At 38.2% G+C, this 20,698-nt stretch overlaps 2 protein-coding genes across 2 annotated transcripts; both read left to right on the top strand.

Moving 5' to 3' along the window:
- Positions 1 to 369: 369 nt before the first annotated feature.
- Positions 370 to 1,320, top strand: LOC105076731 (olfactory receptor 5D13-like). Its single transcript, XM_010964993.3, has one exon. The coding sequence runs from the start codon at positions 370 to 372 to the stop codon at positions 1,318 to 1,320; it is 951 nt and encodes a 316-aa protein (XP_010963295.3).
- A 5,816-nt stretch (positions 1,321 to 7,136) lies between these two features.
- On the top strand, positions 7,137 to 9,156 carry LOC105076729 (olfactory receptor 5D13-like). Its single transcript, XM_010964992.3, has 2 exons — positions 7,137 to 8,052; positions 9,092 to 9,156. Exons 1-2 carry the CDS (start codon positions 7,137 to 7,139, stop codon positions 9,154 to 9,156), a joined length of 981 nt encoding a protein of 326 aa, XP_010963294.3.
- The last annotated feature ends 11,542 nt before the right edge of the window (positions 9,157 to 20,698 follow it).

Raw genomic sequence — 20,698 nt, 5'->3', positions numbered from 1 at the left:
GTTTTACAGTTTCTTTTGTGCTCTAAATTTATATTTCAGCTCTATTTAAAAATATAACAAGGACTGAATTTTAAATAGTGGTTCTCATAGTTAGCATGCATCAAAGTCACCTGGGGGCTGGTAAATCACAAATTGTGGACTCCGTTCCAGAGTTTCTGATTCCAGAGGTCAGTGATGGGGCTAGAGAGTTTGCATTCCTCACAAACGTTCAGATGCTTCTGCTGCGGCTGGTTGAGGACCGTGCGTGCAGAATCACTGTTCTCCACCAACTTCACAACAACATAGGAAGCTTCTTTCTTCTCTGTTTCTCCTGTCTGTTTAGTTCTAGTTTTTAAGGAATACTTTTTGGTTCTTTATTGAACAGGAATCATGATGTTATCAGAAGGAAATCAGAGTATCATACCCACGTTTATTCTCCTGGGTTTTTCAGAATATCCGGAACTCCGGGTTCCGCTCTTCCTGGTTTTCTTGTCTGTCTACACAGTCACCGTGGTGGGGAACCTGGGCATGATTCTAATCATCAAGATCAGCTCCAATCTCCACACGATCATGTACTTTTTCCTCAGTCACTTGTCCTTTGAAGATTTCTGTTACTCCACCGTAGTAACACCTAAATTGTTGGAGAACTTGATTGTGGAAGACAGAACCATCTCTGTCTCTGCCTGCATTATGCAATTTTGTTTTGCTTGCATATTTGGAGTAACAGAAACTTTCATGTTAGCAGCGATGGCCTATGACCGTTTTGTGGCAGTCTGTAGCCCGTTGCTCTACACCACGGCTATGTCTCGGAGTCTTTGTGCTCTGCTGGTGGCTGGGTCTTACTCATGGGGCATAGTGTGTTCCCTGACACTTATGTATTTTCTTCTTGCATTATCCTATTGTGAGTCTAGTATCATAAATAACTTTATCTGTGACCACTCTGTGATTGCTTCTGTCTCCTGCTCAGACCCCTATATCAGTCAGATGCTATGTTTTATTATTGCCGTATTCAATGAGGCAAGCAGTCTGATGATTATTCTGACGTCCTATATACTCATTTTTATCACTGTTATGAGGATGCCTTCTGCAAGTGGACGCCAGAAAGCCTTCTCCACCTGTGCCTCCCACCTGACAGCCATCGCCATCTTCCATGGGACCATCCTTTTTCTTTACTGTATCCCTAATCCTAAATCTTCTTGGCTCACAGTTAAAGTGGCTTCTGTGTTTTACACAGTGGTGATCCCCATGCTGAACCCCTTGATCTACAGCCTTAGGAACAAAGACGTAAAAAACACTTTTAGAAAATTAGTTTTCACAAAATTGCTTTGTCACTCAAGATAATATTGTTAGATTCATTATTTTACTTCTGAAAAAAGTGATTTACTATGCTACAGATTGTTCAACTCTCATAGTGGGACAGATAATTCAAATCTTTTAATCAAGAGGCTTTTAGTTTATCTATGACAGCACAACATTTTATCAATTATTGATTATTGATTGTAGCATACATCAATTTTCAGTGGAATAGTTGTAAAGCACATGTCAAACAAACTGGAAACAAAATTATTTGACTGTCTTTTGAAATATTTGTAAATTATTTTAAAATGCTTTACCATATATAGTGTAATTGTATGTGGGTGTTTCCAAAGCAAAACTGATTCCCAGCTCATCAGATATATGCTGGACTGAGATGATCCCCCAGAATTGTGATCAGGAAACTCATACTCCAGAGATGGTTTTGACAAATGTTTCATCTTCCTGTGGCTTGTAATGAATCATTTGTTACTCATTGTATAATAGATGGTAGAAGATCATGTTTATTCATTAAACTTATAGCCTGCTGAGTAGCAAACAAAATTAAATATTGTTTTACCTTACTTAAATTCATATATTCATTTTATTCTAAATTTTTTTGAGTAATCAAGGCAGTGAAATATTACAATAATAGGGTCCCAGAATGGAATCAAGCATATCTGGTCATTTAATTTCCAAAAAACATGCCATGATAGTTCAATAGAGAAATTATCATTTTCAACAACCAATGCTGAGATTACTGGATATCCACATGGATAAATGAGCCTTTACCTTTACTTCATAATGATCTATCCTTTTTATGTTTTACTTCACTACGCTGGACACCAGAAATTAACATGACATTGTAAACCGACTATACTTCAATTAAAGAAAAAGGATGGATCATTAAAAAATGAAAAAAGAAACTTTATTACCATTAAAAACTTGTGATGAAAGTTTCTTAAGAATAAATGACACCATTAATAAAATGAAAATCTAAACCACAGACTGTGTACGTGTTTATAATATATATGTTTGATAAAGGATTTGTATGTAGAACATAAGGAATTCTATATGCAAAACAAGAAGAAAAATGATCTAGTTAATGAGTTGGTGAGATATTAGAGCAGACATTTGACAAAACAAAATATCTAAGTCATCTATAATCACATGAAAAGATTCTAAGCATCCTTAGTCATCAGTGAAACTCTTATTAAAACTAGAACTAAAACCAGAGTGAGATACTTCTGCAGTCGATCAGAAGGGCTCAAATGAGTAAGAGTTTCAAATATCAGCGGTGGACCTATTGGGCAAGCAGAATGCTCGTGCATTTCAGCTGCAAGTAAAAGGGTTGAAAGACTTTGAAAACAGTTTAGCAGTGTCTTATAAGGTTGCAAATACTTCCCAAACCACTCAACAACTTCTTCCCATACAACTCAGCAATGTGCCGCCTACTATGCTACAGAAACTCTGATATAAGAATGTGTATTCAAGCAGAAATGGACTCACAGACTTAGAAAACAAACTTATGGTTACTGGTGGTGAAAGGTGGGGGGTGGAGCGAGAAAGCGGGAGTTCAGGATTTGCAGACACTGCTATACCTACAATAGATGAACAACAAAATCCTACTGTACAGCACAGGGAACTCTATTTAATATCTTGTAATAGCATTTAATGGAAAAGAATGTATATATGTATGTGTATAACATACTGTATATATAACTGAATCACTATGCTGTACATCAGAAATTATCACAACATTGTAAAGAATTACACTTCAATTAAAAAAAAAAAAAAAAGAAAGCAGCCAAGAGGAGAAGCACACTTCTCAGGGAGTCGGGTGAGAGGAAAAGCCCCAGTGGAGAGAACTGAGACCTGGCACTGAACATACAAGAACCCAGAGCAACAGATCCTTGGGTTTCTCCAGCTCTTCACCTAGGGCCTGGCACACAGTATGTGTTCAGAAATGTTTTGTTACATAAATAAAGCTGGACCGAACCGAAAAAAAAAAAAGTGTATTAATTTAAGCCTGTAAGCTGGTGGTAATTTGTTACGCAGCACAGAAAGCTAACATAATAGAAGCTAGCTTTGAGTGCAGAAGTGGGCTCTGGGGCTGGTCCAGGATGCAGAGGTGCCGGGGATGGGGGAAGACGCACTGTGGAACTCAAGCCTATTCCAGCAAAAGGGTAACCAGGCAGCCCTGTGGGATTCAGGACCAAGGCTGTGCTGTGTTCAATACATAACTCTACGCCTGGTGATAAACAGCCTCCATTGTGTTAGGGCTTCCTGGTAGAGTCAGGCAAGAGGCCTGGGGAAAGTATAGATGGTGGCATTTGGGGGTAGTGGAAATAGTGGATTGGTTGACACCTAGTGGTTTTAGTGAGTTAAATATGTTTCCAAAATGCATTTGCTATTTTTAAGACATTATATTATTTAATTGTGCTAACATAAGCTTGAAAGTGTGGATTGCCCATATTTAGAAGACACCATTTAGTTTCAATAAAGTAGATCACTGTTTCCAAAGACAACAGTAATTATTTATGTTAAGCAAAAAAGCCAGAACCCAAGTTGTGTTGTTTACACATCTCAAAACACATGCCCATTATGCTCAGAAAAGTACGGAGAAATCACGTAGCAGATGTAATAATAATCATCTCTGAACGGTTGCTGGTGTTAGCTGACTTAACTTTCCTCTTGGGTTTTGCTGTAGTCACCATGTTTTCTAATTCAATGTGTGTATTTTTCTATAATTCATTTTCTTAAAGGAATTCATGAGCTAAGCTAGATGAGGCACTATCTCCAGGGACTTAGAAGAAACTACATCCTTGTTAATTTCTACATGGAAGAGTGTTCCATCTTATTTCTGAGTTTGTGATGTGAAGAGCAATCGTTCAGGAAATATTCTCTGGGGTCTAAATCCCCAAGCTCGCGGAGTCACATATAAGCCCTGCACTGTATTCACAGGAGTCAGATTCAGCTTCCAATTCTTTGTCTCTCTCTTTCTCCTTTTCTCTGAGTTTTTCCTGGATATCAAGAAAGAAATATATTCCAGTCACATTAATTTTCATTATTTGTGGATTTCTGCTGTGTTGACCAACTTCTTAATGCTTTACATGATGTTTGAATTCTGAGTGGTCACTTCCCTGGAGACTGTTAACAGAATTTTCAGGTGAGCTGGTTCCAGGCTGGGTGACCTATCTCACATTAGCCTTACTCATATGGGAAGCATTAAGATCCTCCAGCCGCTAAGGCAAGGATCACTCTTGGTCAGCCTTAGTGATGTCTCCTGGGTCCCTCTTCCTGAAGCTCACGTGGCTGGCTGAGCTTCAGTCTCTTCTCCCTCCCCTGGGGTGTCGTCCTGACTTTTGCGTTGAGAATATCCACCATGTGCCTAGCATAGTACAGCCAAAATGAATTTTTTTAAATGATATTATAATGTCTGAGAATGTCCTCAACATCTCCAAATTGTGTAGAAATAAAAATAACATGCATAAAGTAATAGTGGACACTATGTATCATATACTTTCAATTTTTCTGATGGTGATATCTGCAGGTATACCAAGAGTGTGGAAAATGCTGCTGGAGTGAAAGGGACAGTTCCTGTTAGTGATGGTAGTTTTCACGGAATGCCTTATATATTGCAACTGCTGCATCAATACTCAAGAAAAAGAGGCCATTCCAGGGGAAAGAGAAGAAAAATCAAATCAGCCGAAGAATAAGTGGGCATGCATTATACATTATAAGCTGAGAACATTGGCATAATTTTTAAAAGTTTGAAAATTGGGAAATATAGCTAGGGTGAGGGTTTAGATAAAACTGAGCAGAGAACTTTAGATTTGATAAATTAGTTAATGGGGAGAAGTCAAAGTTTTCAGAGTCAAACGACTGTCACAGTAGCCACAGTGCCATCAAGGAAAGGAGAGATTGGCACGCTCACAGTGCTGGCTAGAGGCCCTGCAGGGAAGTTGTCTGAGCCTTGGGTACCGTGAGGTTACACAGAAAAGAGCACCAGGAGTCAGGTGATAAGGAGAGAGCAAAGGGGAAACAGACAACGTATCGAAAGACAGTCCCTGGTGAGTTAACACCAACAGGGCCAAAAGGAAGGGCAGGGAAAATGGCTGAGCTGCCCTTTTGTGTCCTGAATTGTACCCGCATGTGTGTTGCTGTCCATTTTGAACCATGATCTCTTCCTTAGATTTTTAAAAATAATCTAAGGGTTTAAAAATAGTACCAATTAGTCACAGCACCAAGAATTGGAAGAAATGAGAGCGGGAAAGCCTACACTTTCTGGACTCCACAGTTGTCAGACTCTGCAGTAAGTATATTAACATCGTTTCCGAATTTCCTCCTTACACACCTATGAAATATGTATTATCGTGTCATTACTATGGATAAAGAAATTGAGGCTCAGGAAATTCCAGTAATTCACCAGCAATCACACAGTAAATGACAAAGCCTGGAACTGAATCAAATCCATGTTTCCAAGCCCACATTTCTTTCATCATGTGGTCTGTCATTAGTTCTTTGCACTTTCCTGCCCATTGCCTTAGAAAATACATTTTTTGAGTGTCAAAAATGCCATAAGGCTATGAAGGAGAAAATAGTTCCTATCTCAACCAGGTCAAACCAAACTGAAATGGCACCGAATGGTTTACGCGAGTCGTACTGATAGTCTGTTATTGACCTGAACATTTAAGACATGTGCTTGTTATCTGCTAACTTGTTTTTTAAATTATTGTTAAATGATTAAATACATTTCTGGGATTATGAACTACTTGTGAAGACAAGATGATTTTGCTTTCTCAAAATAGTGTAAGCAAATGTAACAAAGATTGCATGACTCAAAACAAGATCACATGTAGCTTTAATCAGAATCAATGGTCCTGTCACCAGAAATTTTGAGGGTGACAATGTACAGTTGGTTGGTGTTTACTACCATGTTCTCTAGTTCCATAGAGAAATCTTACAGAATGTGGAAGACTTGAGCAAAACATGATTTAAGTTACTCTCCAATTCAGATATTCTGTGTGTATTTAATGCTATAACATTCCTAGTAAATTTATCAGATTAAAAATAGTAAGTTAAAAGATAATGATCAAGGAATTTCGAAGGCTATGTTCAGAGCACTAGTGAAACTGAGAAAATCGACAAACACAAAGGAAAGAAAACACTGGGGTAAAGTGTTTTCATAAATACAGCTTCATTATTTTACCAGTTTGCTGCAGTGTTTTTAGAACGTGAAGGCAATTATTTCAGCATCAAACTGGAATCAGTAAAAAGCTTGAGGATATACAGAACTATATTTCCTTCAGCATCCATATGTCAGTTCAAAACTTGAAAATTCTTGCGGTGACTCAGAAACTCTGCCTTTCCTATGATCTCCAGTTTGAACAACTTGACAATCGAAATATTCCTGCCTTTACAACATCCTGGTTCTTTTAAAATAGACTTTAGTTCTCAATTTACATGCATTTTTGTATTAATCCTATTAAGAATCACAGCTCTTCAGAATGACAGAACTGTGAAAAACACATTTCCTACAACACTGTGGAAAAGTTTTCTATTTAACCCCAAACTTAATTCAAGATCTGTCACTCCTGATCAACTTCAAAAGCTAACTCATCACTAGTAAGCAGTGTCCCCTCAGGCAAGTGCCTTAACTTATATATGCCTCAGGTTCTTTTTTTCAGAACACAAGGCTACTTGCTTTGCAATTCGGAGTGTTATTTAGAGACCAAAATGCACGTATCTTAGAGTTTGAGCACAATGTGTGCAACGCAGTGAATGTGATATAGGTGCACTATTGTCATCGTCATGGTTACTATTTTTATTATCACTATAGCAGATTTTCTCCAACAGCAGTCATGCTAGCTGGAAATCAGAGTGCCACAGCCACGTTCACCCTCTTGGGCTTCTCGGAATATCCTGACCTCCAGGTCCCCTTGTTCCTGGTGTTCCTCGTCATCTACACGGTCACTGTGCTGGGGAACCTGGGCATGGTCACCATCATCAGGGTCAGTCCCAAACTCCACACCCCCATGTACTTCTTTCTTAGTCAGTTGTCCTTTGCTGATTTCTGTTATTCCACCACAGTCACACCCAAGCTCTTGGAGAACTTGGTTGTGGAAGACAGAACCATCTCTTTCCTAGGATGCATCCTGCAATTCTTCTTTGCTTGTATATTTGCAGCGGCTGAAATCTTCATGTTGGCAGTGATGGCCTATGACCGATTTGTGGCCATTTGTAAGCCTCTACTGTACACAGTAGTCATGTCCCCAAAGCTCTGCGCATTACTAGTGGCCGGACCCTATACATGGAGGGTAGTCTCTTCCCTGACACTCACCTATTTTCTCCTGGCATTATCCTTCTGTGGGTCTAACATCATCAATAATTTTGTCTGTGAGCACTTGGCCATTGTCTCTGTCTCCTGCTCTGACCCCCACATCAGCCAGATGCTTTGTTTTGTCATCGTCATATTCAATGAGGTGAGCAGCCTGGCAATTATCCTCACTACTTATATTTCCATTTTTGTCACTATCATAAAGATGCCTTCTGCTGGTGGGCGCCAAAAAGCCTTCTCCACTTGTGCCTCTCATCTGACCGCCATCACCATTTTCCATGGGATGGTCCTGTTCCTTTATTGCGTGCCCAGCTCCAGAAACTCATGGTTCATAGTCAAAGTAGGTTCTGCCTTTTATACGGTGGTGATTCCCATGCTGAACCCTCTGATCTACAGCCTCAGGAACAAAGATGTGAAAGAGAGTGTCAGGAAATTAATGAATCACTTGATACCATTTTGTTGAAGACTTGTATTTCCACAAGAAATTTGATCTATCAGATAAAGCCATGTTCAGTGCTTCTAGTAGAGGTGATGATTCAAATTTTGTAGTCAATTCACTAGATTTTAAAATCTAGTCATAAACCAGTTATTTGATCATTTGATTTCTATGCACTTCAATGTTTAATGAAATAGAGGCAAACCATACGTGAAATAACGTTAAGTACTGTGGATGAGTCGCGTCTCCCCAAATATCTATGTTCACCCGGAAGCTCAGAATGTGAACTTATTGGTCAACAGGATCTTTGCAGATGTAATTAAGGTAAAAATCATGATGAGATTAAAGTAAGCCCTAAGTTCAAAGAATGCGTTTTTATACAGGACCGAAAAAAAAAAAAAAAGGACATACAGAGACACACAGGGAAGCAGGGTGTGTAAATGCGGAGACAGAGAGTGCCATTTTGCTGCTGCCCACCAGGGGGCGACATGAGCTCCCAGAATCGAGGACGTGAGGAAGGATTCTCCCCTAACGTCTTCTGAGGGCGCCTGGCTCTGCCTGCACTTTGATTTCAGGCTTCCGGTTTTGAGAATTGTGAGGAAATAAATTTCCGTTGTTTTAAACCAAGTCCGTGGTAATTTACTGTGGTAACACTAGGAGTTTTATTTAACAGTTAAAAACCAGACCATAGAATATTGACTGATACCTCGATTGGCACGGGAAATTATCTAAATTATCTTTTAAATCATCATCCCATTCCATTGAAGCAACTGGAATATCGGGGGTTATAGAGGAATTCTGAAAAGCTGGAGCTGACTAGAAGTGTGAATATGGAAGAATTGGCCATGAAAGGCTGGAGGCATTATCTCTAAAGTCAGGCCACTTTCTTTGCTCTGAATGAAAAACCCTTTGCCTGCCTTATCAGCAAACAAAGGATGTTGCAGCCTTCAAGCCACTACAGCCGCCTGGAGGGTGAGCCCCGAGGGATCTCAGGATGGAGACGGGCAGGCTGCCCACTGCCAAGCCCTTGCCTCCACAGCCACGCCCCAGGGTGCACACTGAGACGACTCAGGAGGGAAAGCTCAGGACACTGGCACTCGATGGCTGAGGTGCACAGCGAAGACCTTCCCATGCAGAGGAAAGCACTACATCCCTTAACTTGAAACGTCTGGTTTTCTTTAATGAAGAGTCATCTTTTGATGTTCTGGCTGAGGCTGCCTCCAGGCTCTGAAGTCCTCAGAATGTCTTCCAAACAAAACAGAATTCTTAACTTTTAGGTTGTGCTTTTTTTTTCCCCGTCGACAGCTCCTTTCTCCCTAAGGGCCTCCTGTAATTTTATTATAATATAGGAAGTGATATTAAACATGATGACTCTGACTATCAAGTAAAAATGTTGACCTTATACCTGGAAGGATCAACAAGGGGACCAAACCAACAGTGACAAAAATAAAAACTGTTACTAATCTCACTTATCTCACAGTCTGACGTGTCCACTTTGATATTCTAAATTCTACTCACTAATGCAGTGGTTAGCACAATGCATTTCACATGTGCTAATTTCACGTGTGTTAATTTCAAATTTCAAAATACATTTCAAATGTGTTCATTACACATCTGCTCTGTGTGGCATAGATTCATCTACCAGACAAATAGGGCATTGCTGCGAGTGCGTCAACTGAAATGTGTCCTAAAGTTGTTTCCCCAAAAGAAAAAAGGAAAAGACCTCGGTCCTTGTCTTACCTGAGAGGCAGGTTTGCAGCTGGGAGACAGTGTGTTGTGTAGGGAACGATTTTAAAGGATTATTTAGGGAAAGAAAAGTACACCTCTAAAAATGGGAGGCAGGCTGATCCAAGGGGGAACTGCAGTGGTCCTGATGCAGGAAAAACGGATGCGGGGCATGGGGAGGGCCGTGTCCCAGGCTTCGGTCGAGCCCCTGGGATGAGCCCCGCCAAGTGTGGGTCCTCGGCTTCACGGAGGAAAGTACTCAAGAGCGAGCCACAGTTGAGTAAAGGCAAATTTATTCAGAGAGATACATTGAAAGGCAAGAGAAAGGCCATGAGGTGTGGGAGTTGGGTGCTCAGATTTAATGTAGGTACACACTCCATAGACAGAGTGCATGCCTTCTCTGAAGGTGGGGGGGCATGGCCATGAGGCACCATGTTGCCAGTTTTTATGGGCTTAGTGGCTTCATATGCAAATAAGTGGAAGGACCAGTCTAACTAGCCTGGGGAAGGGGCTAGGATTCCCAGGAAGTTGGCCATTTGCCACTCTGTGACCTTTTCTGGCTAGCCTTGGGACTGTCATGGCGCCTGTGGGCATGTTACTCACCATGCTAATACGTTACAGTGAGCGTAAAATGAAGCTCAAGATCTGCTGGAAGTCAGACCTCCCAGCATTTTCAGCCTCAAGGCCTGCTGGGGGTTGAATCTTCCGCCATTTTTATGTTAATTGCTGTAGCGGTCCTTGAATGGCTGTGCCCTGCCCCCTTCCTGTCTCAGTCTTTGTCTGCCCTTTCCCTATTTTTTGTTTTTCAACTGAGTTAGAGTCAGTTTACAACGTTGTGTCAGTTTCTGGTGCACAGCACAATTTTTCAGTCATACATGAATATACATATATTCATTTTCATATTCTTTTTTACCGTGAGCTACTACAAGATCTTGTATATATTTCTCTGGGCTAAAAAGTATAAACTTGTTTATCTATTCTATATATACCTGTCAGTGTCTACAAATCTTGAACTCCCAGTTTGTCCCTTCCCACCCCACTCCCCCTGGCAGTCACAAGTCTGTATTCTATGTCTGTGAGTCTGTTTCTGTTTTATATATAAGTTCATTTGGCTTTTTTTTTTAGTTTCCACAGATAAGTGATATCATATAGTATTTTTCTTTCTCTTTCTGGGTTGCTTTACTTAGAATGACATTCTCCAGGGACATCCATGTTGCTGCAAATGGCATTATGTTGTCATTTTTATGGCTGAATAGTATTCCATTGTATAAATACACCATGACTTATTTATCCAGTCGTCTGTTGATGGACATTTAGGTTGTTTCCATGTCTTGGCTATTATAAATAGAGTAAATATTGTAAATAGTGCTGCTATGAACATTGGGGTGCAAATGTCTTTTTGAAGTAGGTTTCCTTCTGAATATATGCCTAGGAGTGGGATTGCTGGATCATATGGTAAGTCTATTTTTAGCCTTTTGAGGAATCTCCATATTTTTTTCCACAGGACTGCACTGAACCAAATTGCATTCCCACCAACAGGGTAGGAGGGTTCCCTTTTCTCCACACTCTCTCCAGCATTTATCATTTGTAGACTTTTGACTGAGGGCCATTCTGACCGGTGTGAGGTGACACCTCATTGTAGTTTTGATTTGCATTTCTCTGATAATTAGTGATACTGAGCATTTTTTCATGTGCCTATTGGTCATTCGTATGTCTTCATCAGAGGATTGCTTATTTAGGTCTTCTGCCCACTTTTAGATTGGGTTGTTTGTTTTTTTCCTATTAAGCTGTATGAGCTGTTTATATATTCTGGAGATCAAGCCTTTGTCAGTTTCATCTTTTGCACAACATTTTCTCGCATTCCTTAGGTTGTCATTTTGTTTTACTTATGGTTTCCTTTGCTGTGCAAAAGCTTGTAAGTTTAATTAGGTTCTGCCTTTCCTCTTCCACCCTCACTTAGAGGTGGTCTTTTGATTGATTGGCGGCTTTTGCCCCTGGAGTGCTTAGTTATGTTTGGCCCTTTTGCGCATGTCCTTACCCACGTTGTACACAGAAAGACCCTTTGGGGTTGCCAAAACTGCAATGTTAATTATAATACAATGAGCACTGGGCCTTGTCTGGATAAGTCCTTCTCACTACTGAGCAGTTGGGACTTCCAGATTCTAGCTGGCTTCTTGCTGACACTCATTTAGAAGAAGTAAAGTCCCTTTACGCTGGAGGCGGGCATAATGCCATCTTCCAGACCATCCTCCCTCTCCCCCACCTATCTGCCAGGTGCCCTCACTTATCTAACTGCCTAACAGAGTGATTATTCATTTCTTGGTCTTTACCCAGTGAGCGACTGAGTTAGAAAAAATTCAAAATGTTATCTCTGTTTATCTCTTGTCGATCATGGTTTGTATCACTCAAGATTCCCCAGGATGGGTGCTGTGAAGATGTGCAGTATTGTCACCCCACATCCCCTTAGTGGTTAAATAACAATCACATCTCTAGAGTAAGTGTGTTGGTCTCAAGTATAACATTTAACTTTACCTTATACTGTAAGACATGCCACCAATACTTGTCACGTGTGTGAGTAGGGAAGCAAGTATAAACATAAAATAAACAGATATTCTACTTTTAATTTTTCTTAGTTATAAAGCAGGGGTCCCACATGACAACCATAATATTATGACCAGTTACTAATACACTGTATTGTGCATTTTCCAAATAATGCTTCTCAAGGACTGTTTTTTACTCTGGGCATTAAAATGAAAAATTTCAGTTTTAGTTCCACCAGAGAGGATTGTATATTTCATGTGTGTGTGCGTGTGCTGGGGGGTATTGTGTTATTGGGATGCAAAATATATATACACTCCACCTTCCAACACACTTATGACAAAGTGAATATTATCAGTCATTACCCTTCAGAATGAATTACGTTATTAATTATTTTGTGGTACATTGATTTATATTTGGAGAAACAATGAATCCTCTCTGGACTTGAATATGTGAATAAAAGAGGAAAGAAGGCAATACATGACAACATAGGAAAAGGCAGAAAAAAAAATGCCTGAGTATGTTCATTTATTTTTATTTTGCCAATTCACCAAAATTTCCATCAGACCATAAATAATTAAAGTCAGTGATTTTCAAATTTTATTATTCATGCAAATCATCTGGGGGTGCTGTAAAATGCAGATATTGGCAAAGTGCCTGGGATGGGGCCCAAGATTCTGCATTTCTGACAGTCTTGCAAGGGGTGCTGGTGTTACTGGCCATTGGAAGAGACTCTGGGTAGCAAGAATCTAAACAAACTTTTGTTTTTTTGGATAAAATTCAGCAGGTGTAGACTCATGCCTAATTTTGTGTGAAGTCATCAGAGGCCCCTGAAAGTAAATCCCTCATTTCTCTTCTCTTTCATTGGCAACAACATGAATAAGTATTAAACTAGTTTTAATTATGATTATAATAACATCATTTTAATTATGAAATTTTGGTAATTTCACAAACTTTATAACAAATGTGTTTCTTTACTATGAAACGTTTACATCAGGGAATAAAACGTTCATAATCCTCATGGTCCGAGTATACTCCCTTTTTAATTTCTCAGAAATGTTTAAGTCTTTGCAGAGGACGTTTCTGTGTGAGTGAGCCAGTGCAGGGCTGAGGGTCAGGATGTCAGAAAAGCAAGAAATGTGGTCAAGCAGGGCTTTGTGGTGTATTTGAAGAACGTTGGCTTTTACTTTGAGTAAAATGAGGAGACACTGCAGGGTTTAGAAGAGTGATATGACCTGACCTAAATTTTAAAAGAAACACTATGCTTGATGTTGAGAATAAATTGTAGGAGAAGAAAAAAGGTAAAAATTGGAAGCTTGTTTAGAGGTTTATGTAATTAGAAAAGATGATGAATTTTGCTTCTCTTTCTTTCCACCTAAACTAAACACAATTCCTAAAAAAACAGTGTTAGCAGTGCTGGTCATTCCTTCCTAGCTGTTCTTTCTGCCACTGTCCTAAAGACACTTTCTACCTGTGAGCATCACAGAGTCCTCCCCACCTGTGCCTTCTACGACACCACCACCCTCTCTCTACAGTGAGCCCAACTCCGAAAGCTCACAGGTAAGTGCTCAAATAGGGTCTTATCTTACACTGTGCTAATTCCCATGCTAAACTCACTAACGTAGCTTGAAATACAAAAATGTGAAAGATCTTGTGAAGATGTTAAGAGGCTCCAAAGTACTTTAGTGCTCAGTCTAGTATTAAGTAATACATTCCTATGAAATTATTTATGTGCCTATTCAAATGTCACCTTCCCAGAAAATTCTTCCCTGAAGACCTAATGTAATGGGATAGTCACTCCGTATCCCCTTAACCCTATTTACAATTTTTTTCATGGAAATAGATGAAAGTTTAATACATGCAGTAGTTTATTTGGCTCTTCCTTTTTTCTCCCAGTAGAATATAAACTGCGAGAGGGCAGACATTTCTTGTGTTATTACTGTATCTTCTATCTCTAATGCCCAGAAAAGTGTTTAGAAAACACATGTGGTCTTTGATGAAGACTTATGGGGTGAATAAAGAAAGGAAATATAAATTTTAGATGAATTGATAATATTTAGCATTATGTTCTGTTTACCTAGGTAAGTGTTTAGGTGATGTCTCCTCAATGAATACAGCTGCCACTTGAGATTCAAAAAGCTGAAAGAACAGAAATAATACCATCAAAGACAATCATGCTTATTTATATCAATGCTTCTGCCAATTGTTTTACTGTGGAAGTTATTTCTTTATATGATTTTAACTATTTAGTTGTAGCTGAATATTTATAACCACTTAACTATCTTGCAGTTGTCAGAACCAAAAAATGATGCATCCGTCATCATCAGAGTCTCTCATAATGAGACTTGAGAGTGGTTTTAAGAAATGGGTCATGTTCAAGGAGGGAGGTATAGCTCAATGGTAGAGCTCATGTTTAGCATGCACAGAGTCCTGGATTCGATACCCCATACCCCCATCAAAACAAACAAAAAAGTGAACAAACAAACAAACAAAATACTTGTCATGTTCAATTTAGAGATCCTTTCCTTTCAGAGCTTAAAACAAATTTCAGAAAAAATTGAGAAGTTTATTCATTAACATAGTTAACATTGCAAGCAATATTGGTCCATCTGAATTACTTACAAATTGAAACCTGTAGGGTTGTAGATATAATTCATAAATGATATCCTTGGATTAAACTGACCCTGGTTCGCAATGATGGGAGAAAGTTGTTTATAGCTTAGGTTACAGGCCTGCATACTTCTGGATCATTCCATATATTTCTGGTGAAATTGCTTTTGGGCTTGGACAAGTGATAATTTGGCTTATTGGAAAGACTGAAATAGTGTGTCAATACCAGTATTCCTGAGGTGTAAAACCTAAAAAATATTTAAGTTTCATAAATAATTATGCATGATTCACAAGAAAAAGTGTCAGAAATATGGAAGTACCCTTCTAAATATCTATGGAAACCTCTCCATAAGCGATGTATACTAACTTGAGATGTAAATGTTTTCATTAAGAATTCTTATAAAAATTGGCCTCTCCTAAGACAATCAAGAGAATTTCTTTATGATTTCAGAGTAGGTAAACATTCAAAAAGCAAAATAAATGTTACTACATTAAGATTAAAGTGTATTCAGTTGAAACACATGGAAACATGCAGAGAAACTGCAGAATGAAAGTAAAATTTTGAAACATATTTAACAGACTAAAGAGTAATGTCTACAGCATAGAAATATTTATGACAAAGTAATCAGAAGACAGTAAATAAAGGGGTGTTAAAACTAGGAACATATACGCAATAAATAATCTTTAGTATTTCCTGTGTAGCCTCCAAGTATTATTTTCTGTATATATCATGGCATGAAAAATTGTGGCAAATCACTGCTCTGGAGAAACTCAAACACACATGCACAAAAAGAGATGTACAAAAATGTACAGTTGCATGTACCTTGTGTTAACAAAAATGAAAACAGCTTAAATAGACATTAAACATGCTTTTGGTCATACTATTGAACACTGCACAAATTAAAATTATTGTATTAGAAAAAATACACCAGTAAGTATAAATATTATTCAGTATCATCTAAATAGTTAAAAACTGCAATGAGTACTATATATACATGTATGTAGATGGTGTATGAATATTCACATAGGTACAAGATAAATAATATCATGGGAATGAAAAGCACCAAATTATAAAGTTTATTGCTGAGAAGAAAAGGGGGAATTAAACGGCAGAAGGTTGTAAAAGGGTCTTTGATCTGTAAGGGTCTTTGTAGAGTTCTAAAAAAGTAAGAAAATATTAATTTTTTCCAGTCAGCTTCAGTGCTTTAAATGGGAAAGAGAAGCCATAATTGAATATTTCAGTGTTCTTTATTTCTGTCCCAAAGGAGATCATTAAAAGTATCAAAATATATTTTTCTAGGAAGCAATTATCTTTTGATGCTCGGGGAGCTCAGAGTAGATAAAACAATCTGTCTTCATACTTGGTTTCCTTGTTTACAAGCAGTGTGACATAGATCTCTGGTGTAAATCCAGAACCATTTAGACTTCCACAGACAAGAAATTTCACATGTAGAAGGTTTAGAAGTGTTGCAAATAGTTCATATTTAATGATATGTTGATAGAGAATAAAGGAAACTCTAGAAACTTACAATATAAAAAAGCTCTTTAAATGACCTTACTTCTCAGTATTCTGAATATTTTAACTCATCAAAAAAAATTATAAAGTCCCAGCTAAAAGAAGAGAGTCATCTTTTTTTTTTTTGAGAGTCATCTTGATTCACAACATAATTATAAAAGTTCTTTTTTTTCCCCAAAAAGTAGTTTATTTCCAAAGAGGACATACACGTGGCCAATACATACATGAAAACATGCTGAACATCACCAATTATTAGGGAAATGTAAATCAAACCCAAAATGAGATGTCACCTCATACCTGTTAGAATGCCTATTATCCAAAAACAAAAACAAGACAAAAACAAACAAAAAAAGAGAGAACAAATGTCAGCAAGAATTTGTTACTAGCAAGGAGAAAACAGAATTCTGCTGCACTGTTGGTGAGAATGTAAATTTGCATAAATTTGTATAACCACTGTGGACAGCGCTATGGAAAACAGAATGGAAATTCTTTAAAAATGTAAATAAAAATGAAAACAGAAGTACTGTATGATTCCCTTCTGAGTATTTGTCCAAAGGGAATGAAATCACTTTCTCTTGAAGAGATGTCCTCACCTCCTTATTTATTACAAAATTACTCACAAGAGCCTGGACATGGAAACTGTATCAGTGTCCAGTGATGAGTGAGGGGATAAAGAATTGTATAAAACTGGAAAAAAGAAAGAAGTAGCTTGTCTCTTCTCTATGTTAAATGGAATAGATGATAGAGAAGACAAAAAGTTCAAATAAGAGTAGGAATAGCAGAGGACTAGAAACAAGGAAGTCCTGTGGGGGAAAATTTTTCCTCTGACTAAGTATCATTGTCCAGAACTTTGTGGTGCTTAATGGAAGAAGTTAAACAAATAAATATGTGACTATATGAACATATACATGCATGAATCTATCCATCCATCCATCCATCCACAGATACATAAAAAGTCTCCACTGGACAGAAGTAGAGGATTACTGTGATAAAGTAAACAAAAGCCCCCAGAGATACACAGGCCCTAAACCCTGGAATCTTGAATGAATGTCAGTGTTACCTTCTACCCAAAAAGGACTTCACAGTTGTGATTAAGGATTTTGAGATGGGACGATTGGCCTGGATTGTCTGAGTGCTAAACATAATTAAAGTGTCTTTATAAGAGGGAGGGAGGGGGAGATTTGTTACAGAAGAGACAGCGATGTGACAATGGAAGCAGAGACTGGAGTGGTTCTGTCACAGCCAAGGACTGTGAGCGCCCTCCAGAGGCGGGAGGAAGCAAAAGACGGATGTCCCCTGGAGCCTTCAGAAGGAACCAGCTCTGCCTTGATTTAAGCCCTATCCCTCATTTTGGACTTCTGCCCCGCAGAACTACAGTAACAAATATGTATTGTTTCAAACCACTAAGTTTTTTTTTTAATGTAATTTATGGCAGTAGCAGTAGGAAACTGATACAATAATCTTTCCAAATATTAAAACTTTTAAAGGTGCAGAATCAGAGACTAAATAAATATGACTGCAACTTAATAAATTGACTAATCTCTTGTCCAAAGAGAGGGGACAAGACTATCATAAGAAAATCAGAAAATTTGCATAAAGCAACAAGAGAAGTGTCTTCTCCTGTTCAGGCCGTGGCATAAGGACTTTCAAAGCAGCTCTCCCTTACTTAGTCTGACCTCTGTAGGAAAATCATGGGGAAATGGAAAGTGGTTATCGTGTGGATGCCTCTGGAGCTCTACCTTCATCGTAGGACAGGAAAGAGGTTATCGTTTACTAGAGGAGAGTCTTTACGCTGTTTTAGAAAACCAACAGAGGTAAGTCTAAATTTTTCTCTCCAGTTTCAATCATTTCTCACCATTCCGTGGGCTGACTGCGTGAGCCTTCTGCCAGTCTCCCTTGGGCTCATCTTCTGACCGCAATCCATTGGGAGCTCTGGTGGGGCTGAAACTTCTGAAACGATGTCACCCCTCTGTTAGGAGATCTGGTCCTGACTGTTGGGTGGGGTGTCTCAGCGTTTTCCTGTGGAATCTCTCACCCACTGGGAGGCTACAGTGGATTCCTTACCTGGGGACCTCAGAGCAGTGTTTGAAGAGACTGAAAGTAGAAACTGTAAGACACCTTGGTGCCCCTACTCCCTAACCAATTAACATCATCCCACCATGTTTTCCTGATCAGACGAGTCACAGTCCCGTCTTAATGGGCTCATCCCCGTGTTCTCCAGTGGAAGCATCGTTCTTCTAACTCCTTGGCCTCACGGTTTCACTTATGGGAAGTTAGAGAAGTCAATTTGCTAGTATTTTGTTGAGGATTTTTGTATTGTATTCATAAGAGATATTGGCTGTAATTTTCTTTTTTGTGATATTTTTGTCAGGTTTTGGTATCAGAGTGATGGTGGCCTCATAAAATGAGTTTGCAAGTATTACTTCCTCTTTAATATTTTTGGAATAGTTTCAGAAAGATAGATGTTAACTCTTCTCAAAATGTTTGGTAGAATTCACCTGTGAAGCCAATTCTGCAAAGAAGACATCCAGATGGACAACGGGAATGTGAGAAGATACTCAATATTGCTAATTATTATTAGCAATACAAGTCAAAAATACAATGAGGTATCACCTCATACCAGTCAGAATGGCCATCATTAAAAAGTCTACAAATAAATGCTGGAGAGGGTGTAGAGAAAAAGGATCCATCCTACACTATTGGTGGGAATTGAAATTGGTGCAGCCACTATGGAGGACAGTACAGATGTTATTTAATAAAACTAAAAATAGACTTCCATATGATCCAGCAATCCCACTCCTGGACATATATCTGGAGAAAACTATAATTCAAAAAAGACACATGCACCCCAGTGTTTCAGTAGCCCCAGTGTGACAATAGCCAAATATGGAAACAACCTAAATGTCCATTGACAAATGAATGGATAAAGAAGATATGTGTATATGTGTGTGTGTGTGTGTATATATATAATAGAATATTACTCAGCCATAAAAAATAATCCTGTTTGCAGCAACATGGATGGACCTAAAGATTATCATTAATTGAAGTAAGTCAGACAGAAAAAGATTAATATCATATGTTGTTGCTTATAAGTGGAATCTAAAAAAAAGGAAAGAAAAGATACAAATTCAAATTATTTTTACAAACCAGAAATAGACTCACAGACATAGAAAACAAACTGTGGTTACTGAAGGGAAAGAAGAGGAGGGACAGAGTAGGAGTTTGGGATGAATAGATACACATTACCATATACAGAATAGATAAACCACAAGGACCTACTGTATAGCACAGGGAACTATATTCAATTTCTTGTAATGAGCTGTAATGGAAAAGAATTTGAAATATATATATACACATGTATATACATATATATACATGTGTATATATATATAGCTGAATCGCTTTGTTGTACACCTGAAACTAACATTGCAACTCAACTGCACTTCAGTAAAAAATGAGAATTAAAAAAATAAAATAAAAAAGGAAGGCAAAAATTGCTCCAGGGCAGAGAAAAGCATTTTGGGCCTTTCGAATAAATTTCAAAACACTCTTGAGTTAAAAAATGTTGTTAATAAAATAACCTCAGTTAAAAAGCCAAGTAAAAGAAAGTTTTAAAATATTCCTATTGTTTAAAAATATACTATTAACTCAGCAATGTTTTTTGTGAGTACTTCACTTTAAATTTTGGGTTCTTCAGTCAATTTTAGGTAAGATTCTCTCTTACCTCTCAGAGTGCTGGTTTCCTAACACAAAGACAAAACTTCCTCTATGATTCCAGAGATAGGGACTACTTTTATTTATAACAGTGGGCTAAGAAAGTACACAGGTAGCGTATTTTAGGAAACTGCATTAGCAGAATATCCTTTCTTTGCATATTTCCATAATTAGCAAAAAATATTCTTTCACTTAGGTAAAATTGTAATAGACTTTGAAATGCATCCCTCCCCCCTCAAAAAAACCCAAAAAACAGAGACTAAGTGTTCCGGTTAGCATACTTTTCTGGGTTATCTTTGCCTTTTATTATCAGTAAACTATTTTACAAAAAAACAAAAAACAAACAAACAAAGCCCTCTAAAATTTTCTGTAAATGAGACAGGATTTTAAAATGCTGCCTCCCTTAGTTTTATTTTAGTTTCATTAATTTGAGAGGGCTTTTTAATTATGTGCAAGTAAATCCTGTTAGTCAGTTACAAGCCCCAATTTTTCTGTGTAATTTCAAGAAAATTCCAGTCATTAAAAATGCTACAAGAGACTTGCCATT

The sequence above is a fragment of the Camelus bactrianus genome, chromosome 10 (assembly GCF_048773025.1).
Source record: "Camelus bactrianus isolate YW-2024 breed Bactrian camel chromosome 10, ASM4877302v1, whole genome shotgun sequence".
Taxonomy (NCBI): Eukaryota; Metazoa; Chordata; class Mammalia; order Artiodactyla; family Camelidae; genus Camelus; species Camelus bactrianus.
This window is presented reverse-complemented; position numbering and strand designations above follow the sequence as displayed.

Excerpts from the sequence above, each read along its gene's own strand:
- LOC105076731 (XM_010964993.3), top strand. The coding sequence starts at position 370 with ATGATGTTATCAGAAGGAAATCAGAGTATCATACCCACGTTTATTCTC.
- LOC105076729 (XM_010964992.3), top strand. The coding sequence starts at position 7,137 with ATGCTAGCTGGAAATCAGAGTGCCACAGCCACGTTCACCCTCTTGGGC. Across the intron at positions 8,053-9,091 it reads GAGTGTCAGGAAATTAATGA|GCCCCAGGGTGCACACTGAG; the intron begins ATCACTTGATAC and ends CTCCACAGCCAC.